Source organism: Topomyia yanbarensis, chromosome 3 (assembly GCF_030247195.1).
Source record: "Topomyia yanbarensis strain Yona2022 chromosome 3, ASM3024719v1, whole genome shotgun sequence".
Taxonomy (NCBI): Eukaryota; Metazoa; Arthropoda; class Insecta; order Diptera; family Culicidae; genus Topomyia; species Topomyia yanbarensis.
In genome coordinates this window covers 348,902,290-348,925,961 of record NC_080672.1, presented here as the reverse complement: position 1 = coordinate 348,925,961, position 23,672 = coordinate 348,902,290, and the positions used below count along the sequence as shown (strand labels likewise).

At 39.1% G+C, this 23,672-nt stretch overlaps 1 protein-coding gene across 2 annotated transcripts; it reads right to left on the bottom strand.

The window, feature by feature from the left end:
- Window positions 1–12,309: 12,309 nt before the first annotated feature.
- Window positions 12,310–20,096, bottom strand: LOC131689622 (chitooligosaccharidolytic beta-N-acetylglucosaminidase). Of its 2 annotated transcripts, XM_058974844.1 has the most exons (3): window positions 19,599–20,096; window positions 18,660–18,765; window positions 12,310–14,318 (listed from the first exon to the last, which is right to left on the bottom strand). In XM_058974844.1, the coding sequence occupies exons 2-3, from the start codon at window positions 18,740–18,742 to the stop codon at window positions 12,584–12,586; spliced, it is 1,818 nt and encodes a 605-aa protein (XP_058830827.1). In that variant the 5' UTR covers window positions 18,743–18,765; window positions 19,599–20,096; the 3' UTR covers window positions 12,310–12,583. The 2 variants fall into 2 exon arrangements, with proteins under 2 accessions (XP_058830827.1, XP_058830825.1); XM_058974842.1 differs by lacking the exons at window positions 18,660–18,765; window positions 19,599–20,096 and adding an exon at window positions 14,512–14,901.
- Window positions 20,097–23,672: the final 3,576 nt, after the last annotated feature.

Sequence of the window (23,672 nt, the reverse complement as noted above, 5' to 3'; positions counted from 1 at the left end):
CTGGCAAATGGCAGTTGGTACGATGCGAATTGGATACTGATGCGAATACAAGCCTTGTGGGACACAATTCTCGACAAACATATGATTACGGCCTAAAAGCCAACTGTCATAATCCACTTTGAATGGAAATTCCGGACAAACCGTTACATGCCAATCACAGATGTTGGTAGTAAACGAAAGAGAAAAGTTTTCTCTTTCATAAACTGTTGTGAACTGTGTTCAGCTAGTAACGGTTTGTCCGGAATTTCCATTAAAAGTGGATTTTGACAGTTGGCTTTTAGGCCGTAATCATATGTTTGTCGAGAATTGGTTGGAAAGATGACCGAAAACAGCAAAATCGAGTTGTTACCATCCACATATCGCCTGCAGGGTTTCGGTGATAACAACATTCCAGTTATTGGGCTGCAGCCGGCTGGTGAAAATTCCGTGTCAGAGAAAAGGTCGTAAGTATAACCGTTTACACTGGGCTTTGTGGAATTTTTTAATATGGTGAAGTTCACGGCGCCAAGGGCAGCACTGCTGAATCGCTCGGAAGTGATTTTGTGTTCGTCCAATAGTTTTCAAAATTTAGCAGTGATATAGTATATTAACAGGAAGTCGAAGTTAATCGCTCAGTAGGTCGTTTCTCCTGTTGTGTTATGTGGCAATAGGCAAAAATATCGCGAGAATAGTGTAATTTGACCACAGAGAACAGACATATAAGCTAGAACAATCTGTCCTAAATAGCCTGTGTAAACATTTAAATGAAAATGAAGACTTTTTTCATTAGGTCCAATCTGCAATCAGAGCCCTCTTTTTTCTTTCGTTTATTACTGCGAAACCATAAAACTTTTTAAACATTTATCAGTATGCCTCGAAAGGCCAAGGTTTTTACTAGCTTATTATGCATAGAGTTGAAGGGAAATCAGAAAGGTGACCGAGTAATTCGCGGAATACAAAGTAAACAAAGAGAGGCTCTCTTTTGCAGATTGGACCTATTGAAAAAAGTCTTCAAATACGTTAAAAATTACCATCGCATACAGGTTCGCATGCTTGAATAACCATTGCATCCAAGTTTGCACGCAAGACCGTTTGCTGGCCGATCGTTGCGCCGTCTAGTGGTAAGTTGCTACTTGCTGGTGGTATTTCAAATCAACAGTTTTGTTTCTTACATACATTTAAAACTTTACTTGCAAGTTAGTTCTCAGTGATTTGACGTAGTGATTTTATCGTCACATCCTAATGTAGGGTGACCATACGTCCTGGTTTCCCAGGACATGTCCTGGTTTTGCATTGACTGTCCTGGTGTCCTGGGAAGTCGAGGAAAATGCTTAATTTGTCCTGGTTTTTCTCCTGGAAATCTAATATATTTCTATTTATTCAGTCTTCGCTTTCCACAATGCTCCAGATCGCAGTTACGACCGACCGCAACCATAATTCCATGGGAATGCGACAAACAAAACTTAATACAGTCGAATCTCCCCATTGTACCTTCCGATGGTTTTTTTTAAACTCCCAAGAGTGGCTCGTCAACATCGATGAAACAATGGTTATCAGCGCTTCTCGGCTCAAAACGCCTTTCAATCCGGGACCCGAAGCATTCCCTTTGGTACCTCTGAAAAGACACATCGGCGTTTTGGTGCTTCTGCTTGTGTTCACTTGCTAGTTGCTTTTTTTCGTCTTACTGGAAATCCATCTCATAAAAAGAAAAATATCAACTATCGTGGAAAAATTTCATGGAGTGCTCTCTCGAGCTGGGGATCATGGAATAGACCTTTCTCGTCCGACCTAACCCCCTTTTTTCTTATTTTTATTCAAAAGACTACACATTTTTAAGAATATTGTCGTTGAAATGAGACTATTTGGAGCTATCGTGATTTTTTAATGATTTTTTGAAATTTGAAAAATGCAAGAATGTTGAGTATTTTTTTCACCTTTGCAAGAATGGTGGGACTCAAAATGTGTGTTTAGGCAACACTGTTTTGTATATTTTTGCTTGAGTTCCTGGCAACGCGGCAAATGAAGTGGTGAGTCGCGGTACTAAGTTCATTGGTTATGTAAACAAACTAAAGTGAACCTCTCGGTGGAGAACATTGCATGATAATGTTTAACCTCACTTTTTTGACAGTTCAGAGAGATTGTTTACATGGTCTTGGAATTTTTGTTGATTTGATCATAGTATGAGAAACTTGGTTTGGTTCGCTGCCAAATGTTAACACTTTCCAATCAAGGTCGCTCAGCTGTAATTTTTTATTTGATGTCGGCATCATACATTGTTCCGTTAAATTTAACATTTTTACTTTTCTTGTACATGATTCATTGTAGAAGCAAATCAAATTAAATACGCCAAGGTCCCATACAAAAGGGTCTTCACTTTTTGGTTCACGAAACAAACAAATTACACTACCCAATCCCTCTGTATTGCCTTGACAGATGAGAACTGCTGAAATACATTGAAACTGGCAACGATTCCTGATCAAAGCATGCCTATGATTTAAAAACTTTAGTTTGTTTATAAAGTCAAAATAAAAGTAGTTTCTATGGCTGAGACTCGCCGTTTTGGTTGTTGCTACGAGCTCCGGGAAGCCAAATTCAACTAGATCTTCTGACGTTGAATGTGAATGGCCAGCTGGAATTATATTAGGAGTGTCGAACTTCAGAGTTTGCCCAAGTAGAGATGGTTTTTCTTCTATTTTAAATCAACGACGACGGTGGTGGTGGTGTTTCGAGTTGACAGCATTTTTCGATGTTCACGTTCTAGGACGTCGTGCATTTTTCTCTTATCCCGCTTTTCTATTCCAGGATGAATGATTAATGACGAATTACATTGCAAACCGGAAGAACAAATGCGTTACCTTCTCATTCAGGTTTATCCTTACGATTAGTGCATTGCGCGGAATAACGGCTAATGGCTGCTTTTGAGTGGTGCAGTGCATACAAGTCCAAAAGCAAGCCGGTATCTACCTGAGTTGCTCTCCTGGCTCGATGGAGTTAACATGATAAAACCACTTAGAACAATCGATCAAGGATGGTTCCGGAGGTTATTTCAATCCGCTGGAGGATAATACTCCTGGCGGTAGAGGCGGTGCTTTTGAGTCGTAATTATTTTGTGAGTTGGACGCAAAACTTCATAAAAACATTTCATTGTTGTCTAGTAAAAATGGCATCCATAGGAAGCTTTGCTATTGGACATTCTTATACCGCCTATTTCATAACTTCCATCCGTAATAACGTAATATTTCGCATTACGGCTTCTCATGGAATTTAAAAAGCGGGAAATACACCAACAGAAGAATGCTAGATTCATGTGGAATAAATTGCTTCAGGAGTTTGGAAAGACGGCCAGACGGTTGAACATAAAGCTATACCGTGGAGTAACGGATTCGGTCCAACTAGCAATAATCAGAAAATCAGATTGGATCTTGCAACCTTCGACAACAGAAGTATTGCAACAGAACATGAGAATCATCGTGTTTCAAAAATATGCACGATTCATTGGAATGTGTGCATTAATGATGTAAATTACAATTCGAATTATTCAAATCCCTGCTATTGGAAGCCTTTAAATACCATGGCTCATTAAAGCCCTGCGTTGCTTTTTTCGTATGGGGTGTAGTTGCAAAAATGCAAGGCAGAGATTTATTTGTTTAATATTACAAATGCATCGGGATTGGTCCAGGTCAATCCTCCGCTAGGCGGCCATTTTTTTCCAAAGTCAACATCTGCCTTTGTTACAATTAAAACAATCCAATTCAAGAGCATATGCCGCCATGCGAGCCTGGAAACGGCTACTGTCAACGTCTGTACATCGTCTTGGGGATGCTAAGCCCCTGGTCAAGATAGATTCTTTGGACCAGCTGAACTAGTGACCATAAAAATAGCAAATCACCCCCATCATTATAGTAGTAAAACAGCGGACACATTTCACATTGGTATATTCAATGATGGAGCTATTGAGCGGTGAAGAAGAAACTGATTTTTTGATGCAATTCCAATTTTGCAAAAGTCGAATGCTTTAACACGGCTTGTACCATAAGACTATTAACACATGAAAAGGTTTGTAATTTATTTGGGACGATTTCGATGAATAATCTTAAAATATACATACATATGCTTAAAAATATTTTATGTATTTTCCATTTTACTACTCCATTGTGTTTTTTCTTACAATAGTATTGTCACTTTAAATCTATATCAGTTAAAAGCATAGGCACCTTTCTCAGTCACGCTACCAAGTTGCTTCTAGGTTGTAGAGAGAGGAGTTACCTACATCACGGCATCATTAAAGCTACAACTGAATTATTAACTGGAAGGCCAACAGGGACCAAGAAGGAAAACTATCTCTACCGTGATATGCTTGAAAAATGTTGCGAATTTCGTTACTGAATCTGTACTTTTTTGTCATTCGCATAACGTTATATTGCGTTCAGAATGGTATTGAAATTTAAACTTACTTTCGTGTGAACCCGCCTTTGGCGGAAGTCCCATGATAGGATGCTGGCTACCTACATACTTTCATACATACAAGCAATTCGAACAATAATGAGGGAGGGAACATTTGAACCTATTTTTCGCCTCGTGTTTCTAGAGAAACCACTTACAATCCTTGGAAGTATGACTTATCGGGTGCACTGAAATTAGTTCCTGGCGATAAAAAAAATGATCCATTGTATGAATTGGGTGCTGTCACAAATATTCTACGCTTCAGTAGAAAAACGGAGACTCGAGCTGCATTTCCTCCTCTCATGAGTAGGTGATTTATGAAAGGCCTTTACAACTTCCGGCTACAGCTGCATATACAGTGAAGACCCGATTTTATCAGTCCCCGATTTTATCAGCTTTTGACCCGATTTTATCAGCCTCATGAAAATTGATAGTTGGTAGTTTGATGGGCTCTAGCAGACGAACCAAGTGGAATTCGAGTAAATCCTTTCTTGAGCATATATTTCTTATCTTAGAGATTCGAAATATCGGAACAAAAATTTTTAAATTTTGCTCTGTCAGACCCCCTTAAGGGAAGCTTAAGCTAAATAATCAGGAAAGGTTATGAGGCTATATCTAGGGATCAAAGAAGAATATTTTAAGAGTTTCGGTTTCCTAAAAAGAAAGAAAAATATATGTCCCGATTTTATCAATGTCCCCGTTTTATCAGCCTAAAATTCACCAAGGGGCTGATAAAAACGGGTCTTTACTGTAATAGATGTTTTTTTAGCGAATCCGAATAATATTTTCTCAACGTCTCTGGTGCTACAAGATAGTTGATATCTAATATTATTAGAATTTTACGAGAACGATCGAACCGTAGAATAACTCACCAGCAACACTTATTTATTGATAGCAGCTAGCAACATGAAGTCTCCCCAGAATGATCATAAGGAGGGCACAAGTGCTTCTAATGACGGTCGATTCAGGTGTGCAACAGATGTACAAAGAGTACAGCTTGGACAGCTTTTGCACCAGCAAGGTCATATCGTCCTCGTTCAAATCTTTTTTGCGGACAATGTAATAGGCTTGAGGAGGATTTCACACAAGCGGCGTCTGGACATTGGCACAACTAGAATAAATCGTAGAGTTCGTGCTGCCGCAACAATTTTCATTCAGTATCTGCAATATCCACTTATATTCTACAGCGAACTTAATTCTATTCAATTCCAATATTCAGTTATTAACCGCGCACAAACTTGATCGTTAGAAGTCGTTGGTTAGATTTTCTCTGATTTTTTTCGGCAAACAAAAAAACCTTTGCAAGTGTCAGAAAATCAACAACAATCAAAATTTTCATCAGTGCAGCCAGTATACCACTGTTTCATCAAAGTATGCTGTCACTTTGACAGTGTACCTTTATCGGTGTACCTGGGTTATAAAATGTGCATTCGAAAAATTGTCAGAGCATTCCGTATTAACATATTTGTATTTGGTTGCACCTTTCATTTGAGACTAAGTTTGGGCAAATCGCTCCAGCCATCTCTGAGAAAAATGAGTGACATTATTTGACACATACGCACATACATACACATACACACACATACATACACACACACATACAGACTTTTTCCGATCTCGAGGAACTGAGTCGAATGGGATATGACACTCGGCCCGCCGGCCCGGGATAAGGTTGACGTTTTTCAGAGTGATTGCATAACCTTTCTATATGAGAAAGGCAAAAACCTCACATCTATGACCAGTACGACAAGGACGGTCTGCTGAGCAACGGTTCCGTCCGGTACCACCATAACACACGGCACCGGCGACACATTCACATTCACACCATACTAATTACTTATCCTTCAGAAAAAGTAAATAAATTGACTATGAAATTTATCATTCGCTGCCTAGTTATTTCGTGCCAATTTGAACAAGACAGCAGATAGCTTTATTGCGGTGCCAAAATGATGGCTACTCGGGATATAATATAAATTTACATATAATTTCTCCTCCCTGATATTCTACCAGAATGTATAATGCTCTGCATTATTATTATCACTCCAATCAAATTCTTCTTACTCCTTATCGTCAGTGCCGAGCGCTGTTTTGCATTTGCCGGCCAAATCAACGACAATGCGATAATCGACGAAACTTTTGCTGTAATGGAACTTGAACACGAATAATAAATAATTGTTCCATTCGAAAGCGATAACCTTGTTGTCCTCATGTTTGCAGCTATCATACGCTGGTAGGCATTCTGAACAATGGAAACGTTCTTCGATATGGGCATTGAACGATCAAAATCATTTCAACAACTTATCATCGACCGAATTCGTTACCTATAAAGTTCAGGTAAACTTCACCACCTAAAAATGAATAATCAATCGGATCATCTTGTTAGGAATTAACCCACGAGCAAACAAACAAATGTGTACAAATCCTTATCCATCATCCAGAAAGCAATCGTTTTATAGCCCAATGCTTGATCTTACGATTCAGCATATGCCACCGGGTTTTACATCCAGCGCCGATTGGTCAATGTATGAACCAGGTTACCATTGTTCCAATCCTCATCCCTCTTGAGTTGATATTCTTTCAAAGAGCATCGAAAGTATTCAAGTAATGTAAATTTTAAAAGTCCGTGTAAACAAGTCTTAGGTAAACAAGCACACCGAACTGTCAGAAAAGTGAGGTTATACATTTTCATACAATGCTCTATATTTTTGACAGGTATATGAATGAATCATTTCAGCATCAGTGATGCTAGGTCTATTTAAACAATAGCCTGCAGTAAAAATATAAAAGTCTGCCGATTGCTACAAAAATCTTCAATAAATGTATGTAATTTAAATGATCGAAAATGTTGAAGGCTGGTGTATAAATTGGCTGGCATAGGCTTTGTTCTGCTAAATATTTGTAATCTGCAAAAGATCTGCAGTGAAAATGCAAAATCTTCAGATTTACTAATATATATGCAGATCTGGCATCCTTTTAGTATTCCCCACAGGAAATTCATCCAAATGGTGTAAAAATATGGGGAAACAAGGCAAGATAGGTATTCAGCATATGGGGCTAAATGAGCAGCTTGCACTATTTTTGATTTTTTCAATAGTTAGAGGTACCAAATCATCGGGGCAATAGGCAGAAACGAATTGGGTCATTAAATGAGAAAAAAAAGTCGTTTTTTATTACTTACCTCGATAAAGCTGATTTTCGTGATTGCAACAATGTTTTTTTCCAACTCAGGAAACGTGAAAATAATATTAAAATTTAAAATAAAGAAATATGTTGACAGTCTGGATTTGACACTATAGGAAGGATTTGACATATCGAATTTCACGACAAATGATGCCCTGTCAGAAAAAATTAGGGCATGTTTTCTCGGTTTTCCCAGAGGGTTATTGTTATTTGACATAAACACCATCCATTGCATATAGTTTTTCTTTCATTTTGGGTGTTGTCCTGATAGGAGATGTAAACAACCGCAGTTTTCCTATGTATGGTTGCCAAGTTTACATAAGATTTATTTTAAAAAACAAAAAAATCGTTTTTACGTATTACAACGAATTTTTTTTTGAAATAATGTTATATTATGTATATTGGACCTAAAATTTATCGAATGGAACGGAAAACTATATATAGCTTAATGACCCAATTGGGGATAAAAAAGGAAGTATCCTATCATATAAAATTTTTTGACGAGAAAGGTCTATTACTACAGGGTCGATACCAGTACCTTTTCAGTCGCTCTGCTTGTTAACAGTGCAGTGAATCAAACAAACGTTTCTACCTAAAGTCTGCTGTCTATATGTACCGTGCCAGTATTATAAATAAGCAAAGCAATCGAATAATAAAATTCGTCCCAAGCCAGTGTGAACAATAAAGCACCGTTACTTTCATCGGTGCGATATCGATCATTTATTTTAAGATGTTTGAAACTCAACAGCAAATTTGCAATTGCAGCTCAGACTAACGGAAGTCGTCGTTATACAAGCCCACCACACTCTCGTTACTGATAACGATTAAAACTTTGGCCATAACGGAAAGCTACGCTATGGAAGACAACATGCAATACATCGTTGAGCATGATAATGTTAGGACCAAGGTACAAGATAGATAGATACAAGATAGATAGTATATATTGACAATGATAAGATTGATATGCATCTGCACGATCTACACCTGGGCACTATTAATAAATTTATTACAACCATCATGTCAGAATACATAAGATTTAAGTTTGAAACCAGGAGAAATTTTGCTAGGTATTTCCAACGGTGTTTCTTTCGTGAAAATGCGAGTGACGGAACCTATTCCGTCATATCTGAACTTTCAATTCAAAACAAAACGCGTGACCAAATCTCAAATTACGCTGTGCACGTATGAAGGACAGACCCCTGCGTGCCCCACGTTATTAAACAAGAAGACACACTACGAGAAACCATGTACACAAACCTCTAACGAAGCAATATCAACTGCAAGCATACCCATCACACAGGCCTTCATCAACATCAACTAAATCACAAACCACTGGAGTTGCAGCTCAGGCACTAACGAATAGTGCAACAACAGAACCTACGCACAGCGTGTCCAATCATTGTGATGCGCCTACTACTTCCCAATCAACTGCTAGCACCACCGATAATAAAATGAATAACAAAGAACACGGATACGCAATCGTGACCCGTAGGCCCCACAAACAACTCAAACCAGGTAATCGTGAAAGCCCATAGAACATTAACAGCGAGGATAGCATTAACGAAAACGATAAACCGAGAGAAAGCGGACGAAGTGATCCACAAGCAACAAGAGGCAATGAAATAAATCAATAAGAAATAAGATCTTTACGCAAAGTAACAAATCACGTACACAAGATCCGATGGATACACAATGAAATTCGATTTTTTTTATTTCGATTATAGAGTCTTAAGGTCATTCGCCTCATCGGGTTAGAAAAATCTCTTATGAAAATTTCTAACCCTATGTGCGGGATCGGGGCTCGAACCCAGGTGCGCTGCGTACAAGGCAATCGATTTACCGACTACGCTACGTCTACCCCCAATTGGATTTATTTATTTTTATTTACACATTGATAATATTAAAGGATCCACGGCTCAGGTAATGCATTGAGGTGTGGCTATGTCGATTGAGAGGTAGCAGGAGGAAGCAGTACTCTTTCGACTGTCCTGGTTTTTTACTCGTCTGATATGGTCACCCTATCCTAATGTATGTTCGCAAATTAAGCCACCCACTAAAAAATACACCCACTTAGCATCCACAGCGCCATCTGAACTTGACTAGTTGATGCAACGATTTCACTGATTGTGGATGGAGAAGAATTCTTCGCAGAAAAGCCACAAAGTATTGCGAATCTTTTCTAAAATCCACATCGTGACATTTCAGCCATGCGCCACCAAGCTGTGCGCCGAATTACGCGCAGGATCACTTTGTATTAGTGCAAGCGAAAAAAACAGTTTGACGTTTATTTTTGTTTCGTTCGCACTCATGTGTGTCACATTAAGCAACAAATCGACGAAACGCTAGTTTATCTCAGGATAGACAATAACGAATTCAGAGCAACTCGCTGGTGAGATCGTTTTGTGTTGTTCTTCAATGTTTATATATTTTACCTTATTATAAATACGTGCCAGAATCAAAAATATTATTTTTCGTTCTGGAAGTGCAAATATATTACACATATTCAATTGATACGTGGATATACTCGCGCGGGGCTTATTGTATATGAAGTCGGCCTCAGAATATACGTGTATAAACAGGCATTCTTGAAATGGATCGTTGGAAGTACAGTAGAGCTATCGCTTTTCATTTCCAGGGCTAAACATGTGTACATCTATGGATAATACAAAATTTATCAATATATGCAGACAAGTTTCTTCCATAAAAGCACTGCCGGTCAATGGGAGAAGGGTTGTTGAATATCTACCGTGTGATATGATAGTTCAGGATATCGTTAACCAACACGAAGAGATTTTTTAAGGTACCAGCAAATTCTCTAGAACCGTCCGGAGGTACGCCCAAACATTACACCTTTGGTACAACCACCTCGAAGAGCGCCAATTGCGATGAGAGAAAAGCTGAAAGAATAGCAAACGAACCTTGATAACCTCGAGGTTGATCGTGAAGGAGACTCAACACACTGGCTGGGCCAGCAACACTGTGTTGGTGAAACGCAAGGAGTAGAACTCAGAGTCCGTTCGGATTTATCTCGATTCCATTCCACTAAATAAAGCGCTCAAACATCCCCACCTTCAGTTCACTACCATCGATGAAATTTTGCCTGAGTTGGGAAAGGCACAAGTATTCTGTTAGGAAGTTGGGAAAGGCAAAAGTGGTGCTGGACGATGGCAGTATGGTTGACGACCGTTTGGGCTCGTCTTGATCAATGCTCCGAGAAATTTTCCAGACAGACGAAGCTACTGAAAGCGGAGTAACTGTCAAAAATGCTAACCCACGTGGCTAAATTCACTATCAAGGAAGATCGATAGTGATGTTTTAAAGGTTGAAATCTCGCGTGTTTTTTTGAGAAGGGCCAATAGGCATACTGTCAAAATTCTCTTTCTTTTCTCCAAGTGAATTTTGACAGCATGCTTATTGGCCCTTCTCAAAAAATTGTTCTATTTAGAAAGATGAGCTCTATCCGTATATGAAATAAAAGGATTATTTTATTCTTCGTTTAATGACCCAATTGAATACCCGGTAGTCTACAGATGCACTTAAAAGTTGCATCGTACAAATCACTGATACTGTAATTCTGTTCGACCATGAGCCATTGGGCGTTGAAGGATGCACACTTTATCGAGTGCATGATGTGCTTAAATTCTGCGTGCTATACTGCCGCTGGAAGCATAATTGTCCCATGTGCTATGGGAATCCCTATACACATGGGACAATTATGCTTCTAGCGGCAGTATACCGGTCGGTACAGTAGAGACTACAGAATGGTACAGACGAATGAACCACGGACTGTACTGCCCATAACCGTAAGTCAGTCCCATGTTCTATGGGTTCCCTATCTACATGGGAATGACTTACGATTATACGCAGTGTACCAAGTACACAATCATACTGACATCGAAAAACTGATGTAATGCGGCAGACTCAGCCCCCTGCTAGGCAGCCATTTTGTCCTAGCCAACATCTGCCTTTGTTCAAATCAAAACAACCCAATGCTATTGCACAGGCGACATGGGCCTAGATGCAGCTAGGCCCACATATGTTGACTACTGTCAAAGTCTGTATATCTCCATAGAGGATGACAGGAGTGACACCCTCCTGGGCAGCCTACAGTGGGCTGGACGTGTAGCGGCGTGTACCAGAAGAGACCTATTAAACTTGTGTTCTGCAGAAAACCTGAAGGAGGTCGTCGACTTCAGGTCAGACCCCGCATTCGTTGACTGTGTGCAGTCGTCGACGATACGCATGCGGCTTGCGTTTACGAAGACTGGATATAGGCGGCCCATGATGGAGTAACCTGCAAGTCATGATTCGAGGCACCCGGATTATTCGACCACCATAATAATGGGCACTGTCATAACGTCCGAAGGGTAGTGCGTCACAACGTCCATGCAATTAACAGGATCCTAAAACGGATGTGCATCATAAGGTCCCGAGCAATATGCATAACAAAGTCCGAGACCGTATGATACACATCCGTTTTCGGATCTTATGATGCAATCGAAATCCTAGGCACTGTTGTACTCGTAGTGCCAAAAAACGATAAACTTTACGGTAGCACTTGTTTGAAAAAGGTGCGTTCTATGTCCTAGTACTTAGAAGTACTTTTTTCAATCCAATGCACAATACCATAATGAAATGGTAATCGGATTCAAGCTTGTAGCACCAGGGAACTTTCGAAAAGTTTTAGTCAATCTTTAACTATATCTATTATTAGGGATAATCAAAGCTGGTAGAAAATCTCTTTATTCTGCATAAATTTCATCTAGTAAATTTGCTCCAACGTTTTATATAAAAGGGAAGACACTTTCCAATAGTTTTTATTTCTTCCTCGTAAGTATTCTAAAGATTGAGTATTAATATTAAAAGAAAGTTATAACCATTCTAAAACCTGTCATCAAGTACTGAATATTGCATGTTTGCTTTCGAAGCGACGGATTTTTCAATCATAATCACAGCTGCATGGACAATATCAAACAGAATTCTAGAACCTGCCTTGATCCATAGGGCAGTTGCCCTCATTTTGCAAACACCACTTGGGTTGCAAGCTTTCCGCAGCAATACCGTTCTCAACTAGCCGTTCTCGGTGTATCAGCATTCGTGAATCTGCCAGCTCCCAGCCACCGCGAGGATCAGTCCAGAGTCGCTCTGCCAGCGCACTTAGCCTGGGCCACAAACGGGCATCCAGCGTCAGCTGATCGGCTTGTTCCGTCCACAGTGCACCTTCGGCTCCTAGCACTTGGGAAGAGTAAGGGCCACCCATCAGTTTAAGATCGTTATTGTAAATCTTCTGCCAGCCGATGTACGGTGAACACCAATTGTTACCACCCTGAACCCACCCAGCGAATCCGCAATCTAGATAGAGGGCGTCATAGTTGGAAATGATCACACGGAAACCCTTCTCAAGGAGTTTCGTAAGTTTAGGGTCATCACCAGTGGTCCAAATTTGAATAATGTATCGATTTTTGTCAAGATACTGGTCTACATAAGGATCCTCGGTAAGATGGCTTGTCCACATCACGATCGGGCGGTTGTCCCCCAGGGACTTATCGAGGCGTTCAAGAGCGTTGCTTTGGAAATGATTCCACAACTTAAGAAAATCTGCTTCCTCTAGACCCCAACCTTTCGATTTCATCCACTGTTGAATTTCAACACTGGAATTCCAGCAACTCAGTGACACTTCGTCTCCTCCCATATGAAATAGATCCGAGTTACTAAACATGACGTTCATTTCACGGTATATATCTTCCAGTACGTCGTACACCTTATCATTCGTAGGGTCCAACTGACCACATGGTGGTTCCACACAGTATTTGACCCACGGTTGGAAGTTGAAACAGCTGGTGAGATTTGTTTTTTCCCATCCTTCTCCAACGTGTGCCGGAGCATCAAGTTCTGGAATGACACGAATTCCCCGAGCCAGCGCATATTGTACCACATCTGCCACGTTCTCAGCCGTGTAGATCTCCTTACGAGAATAAGCGCCATACGTGTGCAGAGTCGGGTGAGATTTTATTACCAACGGGAAACTCTGCGAGTCAGTAATATGCCAATGAAAAACGTTCATCTTAACCATGGCTAATGTGTCAATCGTCCGTTTGATAGATTTTAAATCGACATAGTTTCTAGATGTGTCTAACGCTACTCCACGATGCGGAAATACTGGCGCGTCTTGAATTTCAACATCTGAAACCACCTGCAGCTCATTTCTCAAATCGTCAAACACAATCAACTGCGACAACGTTTCCAAAGCGTGTCTTGCCCCAAAATAATTGTTTGCGCTGATTTTTACCGACACATCTCCGGTCTCCGAACCGGTTATTGCTAGCTTGTAGCTCTCGTCCGTTCCATGGTTCAAAACTAGCGAATCCGTGTCGACGGCCACATTCACCACCATACGCTTTCCCCCGGATTTATGCTCCTCTCCGGAAGCCTTATTCATCAATTGACCCCGGAATCGTTCCACGCTGGCGTCCCAGTTCTTACTCAAAACCTCGTACGATTTATCCCACTGGTATCGGATATCGTACGCATTGATGTGTATCAAGTTGTTACCGAGCCGATACTCTCCGGTCGGACGGGGCCACAACGTTCCGAAAATCTCATTACAATACAGACGACACACTGACAGACTGACCGCTTTCTGCAGTGTATCGTTGGCATCCAGTGCAACCTTCTCGCAGCGACTGTCCACACACCGGTAGCCCCATACGGGAGTGCTGAAAAAGATATGTAAAGGAGATTTTGTTAGATTTTTTCTGAGATGTTGCTAGCTTTTGTTAGAGCTTAAGTAAATGTATTGCAGGTTAAAGAAGGAGCCCTTAAACCGAACCGAATCTATTTAGTTGAGCTGAGTCCACAAAAAGAAAAGCAAATCGATTCTTTTGAGATTCGACGCTTAAAAGATCTCACCTTTCCGAATAGTCATGCACATGTGTATACGCAATAACCACGTATACGCCAGTGCCAATGATCGCTATTAATGAAGCAGCAAGCATGGTTCGTGTGACAAGAGAAGATTTCATGGCATTATATTTTCACTCACTTTCAACTTGTAATTCTAGTAAGCGACTCAAAAGACAATCTTCTCTCGGCCGATATTACACTCTTACTGATATTCTAAATAGGTACAAATAGGAGTTAAGCGTAATCAGAGTAATTTACGATGGTATCAAATCTATAAAAGGTTTATTATCAACTGTATTGAGCTGGTATATCTAGGATGTGGTTGGTAGCAAATATTGAAACACAATTGTAACATGTTATGCGTCTGATGTCACTATTGCTGAAGGAGGTGGCAAAGGCATGTGAACTTAATCCAATTGAAAATGAGTTGAACTGGGTAAGGAAAACTAAATTGTCGTCGTAGACAGTGACAGTAAAATATTGTAAGGGGTGAGAAAAGAAAAAGCTAAATTCATCACGTTATCATGCTTGCACGAGGTTCATCATATTTTATGCGTTTTATGTTACAGTAGTGTCCGATGGAGGTATTTTGTCTAATTGAACAATGAAATCTACATGCAAAATCCACACCAATTTTCGTATTCTGGATGGCCAACCCGAGCAAACGAAAAGCCCATAATACCCCTATGGTCATGGGGTTTGACATGGGTGTTTGAAAAGGGTTCAAACCATGAAAACACCATCGCCATGGTCCGGTAGATCCCATATAAAATACCATATGTTGGTGTATTTATGGGTTATCGAGACCATTTTATGGTGTCTTGATGGTTGTGAATTTTGTCACGGACCATGTTTAAGGTCTTTTCAAGGGGCTATGTGGTGTTTGAACCCATGCGTATTTGCTCGGGAAGGCTATGAATGCATGTAGTCTGTGTATTATTGTTATGATTATTTATCAGTATACAATCGTGCTGTCTCAACAACCTATTTCTGCAACCTATGTGCATTAACTGGGCACCTACTGTCTCACCGTTGTACCTGTTGGTAGGTATGTGCAGTACTTCATGGCCACACCTATGACACACCCGGCTTCTTATAAGCGTTATGGCGGCTCAGAGGCTGTCCTTCCATGTTGCTCAAGGATACGTTGCTCCTATACACGTCCATACATACAGGCATACATTCATACATACGAGCTTACATTCTTACTTATATACATACTATTTAGCACAAGTTTGTTTCAGAGAGCGTGTGATGTCGTGTCGTGCTTCTCCGAGATAAATCATCATAAAAACAAGTCCTGTGTAATTAACTATCTCTTAGGTGCCACTCCTTTTCTGAACTAGCCTCATACCCAAGGTCAAAAGAGTCGACAACTAACCGAATCCACATATCAACTCCCAAGCGAATTGATTTATCCAAATGTAAGTAGGAGCACACGTCTACCAATCAGACATGCAGACATTCGAACCAATGAGAATGAACAATGCCAGTCGAAGGTCACAGGCAGTTCAGTGAAATTGTACACATAAGAAACATGTGTTAGTGTAACTTCGTTTCAGTGTCTTATCGCGGCTTATCTCTTCCGGCATTTTGTAACCGTCGATCGATCGTCTCATAGAATCAAAATCCATCATTTTCTGAACTCGTATATGAGACGCTCAAGAAGCTCTACTGGCGCGAATATCAATTAGTGAGTGAAAAAGAGTTTTCATACCACTGCATACATATTCCCTATTCTTATAATCAACAAAGGCTGTCTGCCGATTCTAATGCGGAGATGCCAATGATGTGACCACCACGAATACGTCAGACAACCTTAATTGACCCCCTTCAACACCAGTTTTGCCTTACCAAGCGGTAACGCGGAGGGTGGCGTGAAAACTGCTGACTAGGGGTTGAGGACAGCTTGAAGCACCTGCAATGGTACATTCGTATCATTCAAAGAGAGTAGGAAAAGAGTCGAATAGTGTGAAGCCAAAAATACCTTATTGAGCAGACCAATCGTGCAATGTAAATAAACATTACTCATGCCTGAGTTGGAGGAGATAAGTATTGTAAATCTATCAAAAAAAAATTGAATTTTCGTCAGAATTTAGTGCAATCGTGATTGTAAGGTGCATTCTAGAGTCTATGTATGAGTAAAAACAAGTTTTAGAATTATTTCATCTCTTTGTTTCGAAATGCACATCGTTTGATAAACAAATCCAACGATCGACAAAAGGTTTGTTTTCAAAATATAATAGGAGTCATTTAAAGTGCTGCCTTTGGAAACGGTTGCCAAATTCTAGTGTTGAAATCATCGTAAAGGGAGTGTTGCCGTTTTGACTGATTTTCACTCTGCGTCTCTTTCACTATTCTCTTTGGTATCATTAAGTTATTCGATGCATTTGAATGCCACAATTAAAACACGACAAAGTTTCAATGTAGATTTCAGCTTCTCGCTGTTGTGTACCTTAAAATGTGTATAACTTAGTACAACACTAAATTATACCTTAAATTAGGTTACGGTCTTTTTGCAGAAAGGTAAATAAAAACAGCTGGATTTGAGACATGAGTCTCTTATTCCAGTGCGCGATCAAAATAATAACCTTGTTTGTTTCCTTAATCTTATAAAAAGAATTCGGAAGTTTGAGTGAACCTGCTCTTTGCTTTGAAGCTGCCTCTGCTGGTCCACGTTCCCGGTCGGACGGATTATTACCAGGGGGTTGTCACTCCGCTATGGAGATATACAGACTTTGGCAGTAGCTAACATATGTGGGCCTAGCCGCTTCTAGGCCCATGTCGCCCATGCAATAGCATTGGGTTGTTTTGATTTTAACAAGGGCAGATGTTGGCTAGGACAAAATGGCTGCCCAACAGGGACCTGGTTATTACAGTTAGAAGTTAGAAAAGGTCCTAGCATGCGTCAAAACGAAAACTGTCCCTGCGCTCGTATTTGTGACAGTTTCTATGGGCGAATGGTAGCGTCTACGTCATCAATACCACGTTTTATAGACTGTCTCTGTTCACTACCACCAAGGATGCAAAATGCCTACATTTTCTGCGGCTGTAATTTTTCTGCCTACATTCTCATTTCTCTTTTGACGCTGCTGTCGTTCGCTATTGCAGGACGCCCAGCGCTGTACGGCAGTCTGTAAGCAAAGCAGTAACATGACAAAGAAATACTGCCCCCAGTACAGCCACCAGACGCGAGCGGTACAGCTTCTCTTTCCTTATTTTACACTTTTTAATATTTTTAATCTATTCAATATTTTCAATCACAAACGACGACAATAAATATGGTTCGTTTACGCCACGGCCGGCATCATCGCTTTCGTGTGCGGGCTTCTCTCTTTGACTACGCAGAGAAAAATGTACAAAGCGAGAGAACAAACTTTACTACGCCAGTCGGAGTACAGCAGCAAAACAAAAATGTATTCTACTGCTCTACGGGAAAATGTACTCGGTTTGGCTACCGTTCTGGCAAGAGCTGTAGTGATGCGTCGCTGTAGCGGGCTGTACGGCTTGTGCAAATGTAAATATACCGAAAAAATGTAGTTTACTGGTACCTTTGGCATCCCTGACTACCACTAACAGTTTTGACGCATGCTAGGACCTTGTTTAGAGGAGATTTGTAAAACACAAGCATGTACGAAACAGTTTTTAAGGTCAAGATAACATAATTTCGGAACCTTTTGAGAAGTTTTGCGAAAGATAATAAATGCATCTTCTCATAAATAATTTTGACGCTTAATCCTCCTAAAAGTAATTGTAGACAAAAAAATCTTTAAAAATTGTGTTGGATACTCAATGTCTTCAGCATTGTTGTTGGAGCATGTTATTACAGAACAAGATTGTTGCAGTTCTTCTCTGTTTTCAGAGTATTGATATATATCAGGATATTTGCGAAAAAAAAATATTTATTGGAATATTGAAGAAAAATTTCTTTTAAATTTTTTTTGTAACATTACTGTTCACGAAAACTCTTAAATTTGTTTGAACTTCTTCAAAGTTGTTTAGAAAAATAAAATTAAAAATTTTGCCCAAAGAACGAGCCAACAAGGCTTATAATAATGATTCTATAAAGTTTATAATATAAATTATAATAAACTTTTTCGGTAATACCCTAGCATCCTCGAAGTGCTTCAATGTTTTTTTTCTGTAGATCTTACCTTGTTGATTTTTGTGATAATGCTGCTTCGATAACTATCAAGCTGATGAAAACCAAAACATCCCCTGCAAAGCGCTTTTTCATCTTGTCATTCGTGCGAGGTGTTTCTGAAGAGATAAAAAAATATTTATTGTTCGTCATTTGATTCGATTCTATTTACTGCTATCTACTTGTAGACACGATATGGCAAATACAATTGTATATTTTGATTCCCTATCTAACGACTGATTTACAGAAATAACACCTTTCGGTAAATTAAAACCAATCAGTCATGCTTAATATTGTGGCTTGCATACTTTGCATTTGTCTATTCGTCGCTTTCCGCATAGAAATACAACTGTACAACCTGTAAGAAGGTGTCGAACAAGCGGGAGAAAACAATAATCGAACACTACAATTAAGCGATATCGCGTTAATTATGAACTAGGGTGGTTCTGATAATTTTATGCAGAATATTTTTTGTCACAGTCATGAACATTTTTCAAATTGAGACACTAGTTTTGAAAGTGTAGAATATTACTCAAATCATATCTTATTTTGAAGTATATAAAGTAAAATATGTTTGAGTGTTCGTGAACTTTGTTATATTACTGAATTCGTTCCGCACAATGTTAGGTTCTATTGAAGAGGGGTCATGTAAAAATGGCCAAACGAATTCGCATCTCAGACGAATCATGCAACCCATACACTGCCGTAATAAGCATATTTGTCCCATGTTCTATGGGATTCCCTATATACATGAGGCAATTTTGCGTAGAACGGCAGTACAACACACGAATAAACGTTCCAGCTGGTTTTTGAGGTTCCGTCTATTCCAGCCAGCTAGTAAAATTTATCATGTAATTTTACAAATTACAATATTTAACACTAATCGTAATTAGATTTAAAAATATTGTATTTAAAAAATACGTTGGACATTCGCTCATTTTACCATACTTACCACCAACTAATTTCGTGTGAAGCACCGAAAATCTGTCCAAATTAAACTTTCTTCTTTCGCTGCGGCCAATGAACTGACTGCCTGAACTTGTCTTGTCTGCAGTAATAGAGTGCGTCGAGTCGATGGCAATCGTTTCACGGACTGTAGTGGGCGCGCCTCCATTGACTCATATTTATGCACAAGTTGTCCGCCACCGGTTCCGTTGCTACCCTTTCCCTTCTTTACCTTGCCATTGTTATCTATTCAGGCACGATATTGGCGAACGATCTGTTTTTGGTAATATTCACCGGAGAACTTGGTTGGCCAGTAACACTACGGGTTATTGCCGAAAACGAAGAGGCAAACCGGTTTGACTGCTAGCAATTCACCAGGAACAAACCACACTCAGGTCCATCAGGAGCTGACAAAAGACAGGGATAATCAATATAGGTATTATGAAGATTAATAATGCAGAAAATAATAACTGGTTATGTCTGTTTATGTTTTGGAAGATTTCGCTGAAAGCAACGAAAGCGAACGTCAAGATAACAAATTTTGCTCTGAAAGTTTTTTTACAATATAATAAAATAGAAAGGTGTAGGCATTACATTTTATCTTATTTCTTGAGCGTTTTTTCAAAACGTCATATCTGCAATGAGTTACTCTACTTTCTTTTTCGATTTTTACGGCGTCACTATCAGGGATGCCAACGGTACCGATAAACTACATTTTTTTCGATATATTTACATTTGCACAAGCCGTACAGCCCGCTACAGCGACGCATCACTACAGCTCTTGCCAGAACAGTAGCCAAATCGAGTACATTTTCCCGTACAGCAGTTGAATACATTTTTGTTTTGCTGCTGTACTCCGACTGCTCGGTGAGAGTGTGGCGTAGTAAAGTTTGTTCTCTCGCTTTGTACATTTTTCTCTGCATAGTCAAAGGGAGAGTCCCGCACACGAAAGCGTTGATGCCGGCCGTGGCATAAATGAGCCGCATTCATTGTAGTCATTTTTGAATAAAAATATTAAAAAGATTGAAAATATTAAAAAATGTAAAATAAGGAAAGAGAAGCTGTACCGCTCGCGTCTGGTGGCTGTACTGGGGACAGTAGTTTTCTGTCATGTTACTGCTTTACACACAGGCAGCCGTACAGCGCTGGGCGTCCTGCACTAGCGAATGACAGCAGCATCGAGAGAGAAATGAGAATGTAGGCAGAAAAATTACAGGAAAGGTAGGCATTTTGCATCCTTGGTCACTATAACACTTTTCACTTATTTTACAGTACAGATCGAAAGACGGTGATTTTAACTAGCATATTATGCAAAGAGTTGAGGGATAAATGTTAAAGTGACCGAATTATTAACAGAAGAGAAAGTAAACAAAGAGAGTAACTCATTGCAGATAGGACGTTTTAAAAAAACGCTCAAGATTTCTTGAGCGTTTTTTCAAAAAGACATCTGCAATGAGTTACTCTCTTTGTTTACTTTCTCTTCTGTTAATAATTCGGTCACCTTAACATTTCAATAGTAATTCTTCAAAAGGGCTAATGAGACTTTTGTAAACAAACTTATTTCGCTCATTATTCCGCTACCGAGTTGAATTTCATGAAAAATACACGTGAATCAACATCTTTATCCTTGGTAGAATCAATTTCAAATGTTTTCTGTGTTGAAATGATAACAAATTAGGAGAAATCAGCAAAACAAAAGTTTGTTTACAAATCTTATTAGCCCTATTCAAATGTTGATATGGATTTATCCCTCAACTCTTTGCATGAATGCTAGTTTAAACCACCGTCTTTCGATCTGTACTGTAAAATAAGTGAAAAGTGTTATAGTTACACCGTAAAAATCGAAAGAGAAAGTAAACAAGGAGAGTAACTCATTGCAGATATTTTTTTTTGAAAAAATGCTCAAGATTTCTTGTAAATATAGTTAATCGTGGAGTCCAGAGCCGCAGAATATAACGTAAATAAAAACCATTAATTTAAACGATCCCATGCTTCGAGAAATGAAAAGCCAAAAAAAATTATACGTTTACATCATTAACCAATCAGAACCTGGGATGAGACTCGTGAATACAAAAAAGCTCAACCTGAAATGCAACCAGTCCGTTCAACAAACAGAAAAAGGGAAGAAGGTAGCTATCCGCATGTCCCGTCCCAAATCAGAACAAAAAAGGCACAAGTTTCCTTGATTTAAAAAAACTGCGCCTAATATGTCGAATATGTACATATTATTAATCCAATTTTTTTCATTACACCATAATAATTATTATTATTTATTATTATTAATTATTATTTTCTAATTATTATTATTAATTATTAACACTTTTTAGTTTTGACAATAGTATTAGGCAATCCACCACGACGTTTGTTTGACAATTCAGCGATGGGTTCTGTCAACAAGTCTAATCCTGCGAACAGAAAAACTCGTCTGATAAACATCTTTAGTTAGTCCGATTCGTTTGATGTTGGATCGAATCAACGATATTGTTGGACGTCGCACCCCTCGGAGTAACGTCAGAAGAAGTAAACAAGAATTAATCAGCTGATCAGAAACGTCTCATGGATTGCCTAATTGAAAATGTTGGGGTCACTATTGGCGATTTGCGGCAAAACCAAAATTAGTCATGCGACACCTATGATTCAGCTCATGAACTGGCAAAGTAATACAATTTGCTTTTTTCACCCGTAAGTGAGTCGTAGCTTACAACAAAATCTTCATTATCTTCTCGGAAAAAGCTAACCACTGCCAAAATATGAATGAAACGAGTAAGAAATTTAGTTTTATTTGCAATTATTCTGAAAGTACAGCCATTTGCAACTATTTGACTCATACATTTCTTCGAAATGTAATCGGGGTATTATTGTGGTTATAAAAAATCGTTCCATAAATTAAGTTCCAACTCGAAACCGAGACCCAATCAGCACCAATGTAAAACTCCTTTATATTTTGAACTACGTAGGAGATTCAGTGAAGACTATCGGAGAGAAGGATCGGCTGTGCATGATACAAAGCTGACACTTTCCTATTAGTCGGATATATTCTTTCCTTGCGTGATCTGGAGAGTTTCATGAATTTACACCATCTCATGAAGGTTTAGCTTAACTTAGGACGAACGGGAAATGCTGTTGCGGCGGCTACGGTGCTCAACAAATTACATTTCGAAACAGCGCGCATATAGCTCTGCGAATAATATTAGAAACCACTATGTTTTACACTCTTTTCGCAAGATGTTTACTCATTATCTGATAAAATGATGATTTTCCTCCATTTTCATAAACAATTATCAACAAATTGATCGGTAATTTGGTGTTTAAAAGTCATTTTTTACCAATGTTTACAGAAAATATATGCACTATGACAGAACAATAAAATCAGCAACACTTTCCTTCCAGCGCTATCTGCGAGCGGTTTCAACGTAGAATCGCCAATAGAAAAATGTGGCCACCTTCATATCTTCACAATTTTTGGCTGATGAGTACTGAGTGCACCCAGTGCACCAGGACGTGAGTGACGTGAGCTACTGCTCTTTACCCGGAAGATATTATTTTTTTGAACATTAAAATTAAAATTTTAATAAATTTTTTATTAAAATTAAAATTTTAATACATTGTTTATAATTCAAAATGTTTAAAATTTTAGAAAAAAAAGTTTAGACAACCACTTAACAGCGAAAAAACGATTGCCGTGCTCAGCTCTAATAAAATCTTAAATGCGCATCAAATATAGCCTCTGTAGCTTCACGAGCCGTTGACATCATAGCCATTGGTGCAGTAAGGCCGATTTCTTCACCCTCGCTTTACTTTGTAACCGGATTTTATGGTGCGTTAAAGCTGGTTGAAAAGTTAAGGGTGAAGAAAACGACCATTAGAGACCTTAACATAAGTGAACTACATATTGACTTATTTGACGTCTATGAAACCAATACAGTTGCAGTGAGTATGAGATTATTCCATCAGATTTAAGCTCAAGTGACCAGATGTTCCTGAGATGAATGCATGACGCGCTCAAGAAACCTATTAAAGATGTATGTACCCGAATAGAATTTTACAATAGCATTTACCCGACAATCATAAAACAATAAAA

Excerpts from the sequence above, each read along its gene's own strand:
- LOC131689622 (XM_058974842.1), bottom strand. The coding sequence starts at position 14,624 with ATGAAATCTTCTCTTGTCACACGAACCATGCTTGCTGCTTCATTAATA. Across the intron at positions 14,319-14,511 it reads GTGCATGACTATTCGGAAAG|CACTCCCGTATGGGGCTACC; the intron begins GTGAGATCTTTT and ends TATCTTTTTCAG.